We start from the raw sequence: 6,073 nt of genomic DNA, 5'->3' as shown, positions 1-6,073 counted from the left end.
AAACCCCAAATACGACGGTACCGGCCAGGGGGGGAATAAAATTTAGCACGCGTCACCCAAAGTCAACGCTGAGCGTTGCTGCATACTTATCATTAAGTTGACCACAAAGAATACCTTCATTCGAAAATAGAAAAATAAACACCCACGCCCCGCTAATGCACAGTGGTTAAACTGATGGAAGAATTCTTGGCCCCGTTTTTTTTTTTATTTTTTTCTGAAATACGTAAAAATCATCTCTCTGCTGCTGTTTGTTTGGTTTTAACCACTGGTGATGTATTGAAAAATAAACTTACCTTTGCTCACTGCAATCCAGGATAAACTAATATTTTTTTAAAGGAATACATATATATATATTTATAACATTAAATGTAATTTGTTAAATGACTGTACATCTATACATTCTTTCAATATTTCCCATAAACACAAAAGAACTTGATTAATATACTTTTCTCCGTTTTTAATAAGTTAAAAAAACCCTTAAGCTCGATGAAATTTTAAAGTTTACAGTAACGCTACACTATTTAAACCGATGAACAGATATGTTAACGTCTATAAATAACTTTACAAATATACACGTTAAGGTACAATTTTTAAAACAAAACTGTCAAGATATAAAACAGAACCAAAAAAAAACAAAAAAAAATCTCTTGTCGCCCAGATCAGTATATCCTAGATTGCAATGCTCATATTCCGAGACTCTCTCCCAGCACGGCTTTACGTTGCATTAGTATAGTACATTCTGTTTTGTTTTTAATATATTTATTTATATATATACAGGCTATATTTATAGATATATACACAAGATTCTCTGGAATAAACCTTTTTGATATAAGTTAAAGGCTCTTGCCTACAGGTACCCGTAACTTCTCTCTCCGAGTCACCGCGCGGAGCCGGAGCCGCGGTTGCCCGCGTGGGAGGGCAGAGCAGCCGGTGCCCCGGGTCTCATCCCGACGTATCCCGCGGGAACGCCGGCTTTCCGCCCTCGGCACCGCGCGGCCGCCGCCGGCACGGGCGGCTCATCACCGCAACGCTGCCGTTCGCTCTTTAGGATGACTTCACCATCTTTCTTTTTTTTTTTTTTAAAAAAGAAATTATTATTACTTGCGTCTTATTTTTTCTTCTTCTTCTTCAAAAAAAAAAAAACAAAATGAGAAAAAGAAAAAAAAGAAAAGGATTCCTTCTAAGTAGCTGGGTAGTAGATCACGAAGCTATAAAAACAACAACAAAAATATAGATATTCTTTATAAATATATGAATCCCTGCAGGCAACGTGGCTTTTCAGCTCCACCAAAAAGGTTCATGTACAGATTGCATAAGCAAAGAATTTCTACATTCTTTACACTTTTTTTTTTTAAAGGAAGATTTTTTGTCTCTTCTTCGTATTGCAGGCACAGAACGGCTACTCTGGCACTCAATAATACAATACCGGAGGTGGGGGGGGTCGGCACCTGCCCCAGATTTAACATTCTGTTTAGAAAAAAAATAATAATAAAAAAATTATATATGATATATAATCTTGGCAAGAGATTAGTTCCTTCAGGCCAAACAGTGCTTCTTGACTTTTTATACAGCAAACGGGGAAAACAAAAAATTACCCTGAACAGCTCGACAACAACAAAAGTCTTCTGGAATTACCAAGCAGTTTCACGGAAAGATCCTTCACTACGGTTGGTCCTCGGCCTCTGCCAGGCCCACGCCTCCGCGTGTCTGCTGTCCGTCCGTCCGTCCATCCGTCTGTCGGTCCGGGTGGAAGGTCCTCACGTCCTGACGACGCCGTTGCACTGAGGGTGCTTGGGGAGACACGGCTCATCGGGCAGGAGGTCATGTGCAAAGACGGAGTCGTCCCCCGAGGAGCAGGTACTGTGGGTGTCCTGGCACGCAGGCGAATACTGCTCGAAGGGCACCGACAGGTCCAGGTACTCCTGCAAGGGCAGAAACCCAGGAGATGTTAACGCAGGGATGCGGCGTTGAGCCTTGGAGGAGCATCCGTCCCTCCCCGCGCCAGAGCCACACTCACATCGGTGGACGTCACGGTGAGGACCCGGTCCAGATCTTCCACCAGCTGCTTGAAGGTGGGCCGCTGCGACGGCACTGCGTGCCAACACTCCCTCATGATCATGTACCTGTGGGGCAGGGGGACATGTTGTCACCTGGAGTGATGTGGGGCACCTCTTGAAGCCCCTTCCATGCCCTCCGCCCCACCAGGACTGAGGTGGGTGGCAGGAGGACCTGACATCTCTTCAGGTGGTTTCTGAAAGCAGGAGGCTCCTGCAATCTCTGCAATCCCAGTAAAATGCTATGGGCTGTGCTGCTTCCAGGAAGGACTAGGCAGGGCCTGCTTGTCCCACTGCTTTTCCCTTCTTGGGTCCCTGTGGGGAGTCCCACATGGGCACCAAGACATTGCCTAAAGCTTGGGAAGTTACTGTTGTTGAAGTACCAAGGAAGGAGCCAACTGGAACTGTGACATTTTCTAGGACACCCAAGGTGACTGTGCAACGGCTTCCGTCCCTGAGGGGCGTCCGTGCCGCGCGGTGCCAGGAGCAGATGGAAGAGCTCAGTAAGGCTCTCCTGCCAACGGGGCCGTACACGCTCCTGGCTCGCTCCTCCCTCCACTCCACTGCACAAAGGCAGTCCTTTGTTGGGCTCCATGATCTTGAAGGTCTTTTCCAACCACAATGACACAGTGGTAGACCCAGTGGCCAGAGGTCCCAGGAGGAACCTCAAGTTGACTGAGAATTGGGTGGGAAAAGATAGGGGTGGGTAAGCTGCATCCGTGATGCTTCCTAAGGCCACGGGGAGGCCGGGAAGAGGGTGAGTGGTGCTCGGGACGAGAGGAGGAGCGCAGTGGGGACATGGCAGCGGGTTACTTACAGGTCGTGAGTGCAGTTGGCAGGTTTGTCCATCCGATGGCCTTCTTTCAAGAGCTTGAAGAGTTCCTCAACGGGAATTCCCGGGTACGGAGACCCTCCCAGCGTAAAGATCTCCCATAGCAGCACTCCAAAAGACCAGCTGGAAACCAAAGAAAGATCTTTAAAATTCAATGAGGTTTTCTCTGCCGGGCTCCCTGCCCCCCCGCCCTGCTTTCTTTCTGTGCAGCCATGCATAGCTAACAAAGTCATCAATAGCATGACTAATTGCCTAGGCCATTTTTACTAGTTACTTGGAGATCTCTGCTGATCCAACTCAATAGCAAAGAAATCCCAGGCACCAAGTCTGAAATTGAAATGAGCATTTAATCAGATAGGTGACAGCCCATCTATTACCCCTAGCTCTTTGTTAGGTCTTCCACCAGCTCCACTGAATGGAACAAATCAAATTATTCATGCACAGCTTCACTGAATCGCTGCCTTGGAACCACAGGCTACTAATTGTGCAAGCCGATACCAAAACTTGCTTGTTACAACACTCATTTCACTGGCCGAGCTGGGAGAAAAATCCCCCAGCAAAAATCAGCGCAGCACTAATGTTACACACTCCAGTCCTGCAGCTGTGCTCTGGTTAAAAGTCCTCTTTTCAAGAATGTCCTTTGCCTTCTTAGTTTTCTTTTTAAAGACAGGGATTATCTGTCTCTGTTTCTCTTTCAAGCACGCTCACTCTCTCTTTCCCTAGCTTTGATTTATCTATCGTGCCCAATGCAACGTTACCTAAGCATGGGAACTATGATTTAAGATCAATAAAGGCAAAGTAAGTAAAATTAATACCATAATAGAAAAGATAAATTTGTCTGATTCTAAACAGGGAACTCTGAGGAGTGTACAGGCAGTCTGCTGAATTAGTGTGAAAATGCCATTATCAACCAAATATTGAAACAGAAAAGCCAGTGTGCATACTGAGCTCCTTCAGCCCCAGTAAACTTGAAATATCATCTCAAACAGTTTCTTAGACTGCTCTACTTCCCATTCAAGGCAGGAAAAAGAAAGAACAATCTTTAAGCTAGCAGCTTGATAAATCTATCATCTCTTGCAGGCTCTGCTTGCTTACAGCATGGAGGCATAAAACAGACAAGAAAAAAAAGGGCAAATTAAGTGAAGCAGCGAAGTTAACCAGTAAATGCATGTGTTGAATATTCTCTGATCACCGCTACTAACACTGGGCAGAATCTCTCAGGCTCATCTCACCTACTCCAGTGACATGCAACCATCCAGGTCACAGCATGGAGGAAGTCAAGGGTAACTTTTTTTTACACAAATCTACTTATTTTTTTTTTAAATGAACTTTTTTGACCGCAGAACGCAACTCCTCATCTATAAACCAGATGAGAAATTCCTGCCTGCCTTCCTACAATGTTGCAGAAGCTGCTGGACATCCACAGATGAAAGCAACTAGATAAGGGTAAAGCAAAACCACATGTGCAAAGCTGCGGCTCCGACCCTCTGCGTCTGCACGTCCCACCAGCAGCGCAGGAGCCCTGCTTGTGTTCCCAGTTCGCTTGCCTTTGGGATCCCAGGGTGTTTATTTTGCTTTTATTTCATTTTTGTTTTAAGTGTGGGTAATGCTTACACATCGCTCTGGTGAGTGTAGACCCGGTCAAACAATGCTTCTGGAGCCATCCATTTCACAGGCAGCCGACCCTGTAATTAGGAAGACAAAGGCAGTGGCCCATCAGCATATTCGCTCAGCCACAGCGGCACCAGCTGAATCTTCTGCTCTAATCCAGTTTGAAACATTTTCATTAACAATCACATCTGCCTTCCCGGTCACTGGGCAAAGCAGGAGTGGCCACTTGTAAACAGATTAGAGCATTTGATCCCTGGATCTCCCCTGGCTATTTTAGCAGTAAACAGGCTCTTGGTAGCGGACTTCATGTCACTGCCAAGGCAGGTTTATGGTATCAGGGCATCTAAATCTTTGCATGGGAACAGCATCCAGTGCTCATAAATGCAGCTAGCTCAGAAGCAGTGCATGAGGCAACACTTTCCACCTCTGTGCTTTGAAGCAACAGTTTGCCTTGCAGTCCAAGTGCTGCTTCTGCTGAACGAGAGGGGAAACTTCCCAGAGTAAATTCCAGGGCCAGATCCTCTATGAACCCAATCTCAATCCTCCAGAGTCCAAAGACCAGGAATCTGGTGCCAAGTTTCCATAGGACCCTCTTATATCAGGATGCTTTGGTTGATCCCTGAAGAGGTCACAGCAGATTGCTTCTTGCCCACGCTATAATTTGGCTTAGGGAAGGCAATACTGTCTTCTCAACGACTAACTTATGGGGGGACCCAGCTAAAGATGGGACTTATGTGGACTTCACAAATGACATTACATTCTGAGTTCTCCAAGGGGTGTAAATCCATTGGAGTCAAAATTATAATTCCAAAGATGAAGATTGGTAATTAAGGGAGGTTTCTCCCAAGTGATGTTTGAAAGGATCAGCAGGATTCTGGGTTGGGTTTGTCTCGTTGTTCCGTGGTAAGGGCAAGGTAGATTTCCTTGGACTAGTTGTGCATTGAAACTCCTTGCAGTTCCAAGGCTTTGGTTCTGCAATACCCTCAACCTCTCCCACCACTGCCTCCATGCGACATTATAGTTTAAGCTTTTGTTCTGTTGCTGCTTTCCCCTTCAAAAATAAGAAAAGGTTTCTCTTAGTCAAGAGCATCTTTGGCAAAGATGACTCCAGCAGTATCTGTCAGTGAGAAAACGGGTGGTGAGCAAGCTCCTGGGGCCAGCATGTCTACAGGTCAGGACACTAGCAGATTTCTTCTTCTCCAGGCCTATTAAAAGGGGAAATGTGGAATTTGGGCTGTTTGCTGTAGCGATAGCCTATTTCCCTGCCAGAAGGAAAACTACACGTGCTTGGTAGCTCAGTACTTACATTGGTGGTTTTCTTGTAATAGTCGATGTTGTGAACGTCTCTAGCGAGGCCAAAATCGGCTATTTTCATCACATTGTCTTCAGTGACTAGCACGTTCCTGGCTGCCAAGTCACGATGAATGCACTGTGAAAGGTGAGCAAGTAAATAAATTTGGGCTTGTTAGCTGTTTGCGCCTGCCTGGAACCACCAGTAACGGGAGCTTTATGAGCTGCTGCTTCATTGACTCCCAAGCTCATAAAGCTGTGGGCACTGCTTAATTCCTCACTTTCT

At 45.8% G+C, this 6,073-nt stretch overlaps 1 protein-coding gene across 1 annotated transcript in view; it reads right to left on the bottom strand.

Moving 5' to 3' along the window:
* Nucleotides 1-1,159: 1,159 nt before the first annotated feature.
* The window catches only part of FGFR3 (fibroblast growth factor receptor 3), a 51,979-nt gene continuing 47,065 nt past the window's right edge, over nucleotides 1,160-6,073 (bottom strand). Inside the window, exons 14-18 of the mRNA XM_026034058.1 lie at nucleotides 5,804-5,926; nucleotides 4,501-4,571; nucleotides 2,872-3,009; nucleotides 2,018-2,123; nucleotides 1,160-1,922 (exon numbers count right to left, since the gene is read on the bottom strand). Of these exons, the coding sequence (XP_025889843.1) occupies nucleotides 1,758-1,922; nucleotides 2,018-2,123; nucleotides 2,872-3,009; nucleotides 4,501-4,571; nucleotides 5,804-5,926 (603 nt within the window). The 3' untranslated portion in view covers nucleotides 1,160-1,757. The remainder of the gene's footprint in view (nucleotides 1,923-2,017; nucleotides 2,124-2,871; nucleotides 3,010-4,500; nucleotides 4,572-5,803; nucleotides 5,927-6,073) is intronic.

This window comes from Nothoprocta perdicaria, unplaced genomic scaffold (genome assembly GCF_003342845.1).
Source record: "Nothoprocta perdicaria isolate Ctin4 unplaced genomic scaffold, notPer1 scaffold_14, whole genome shotgun sequence".
Lineage (NCBI taxonomy): Eukaryota > Metazoa > Chordata > Aves > Tinamiformes > Tinamidae > Nothoprocta > Nothoprocta perdicaria.
The sequence above is the reverse complement of the archived record's forward strand: the minus strand, read 5'-3'. Positions and strand labels throughout refer to the sequence as shown.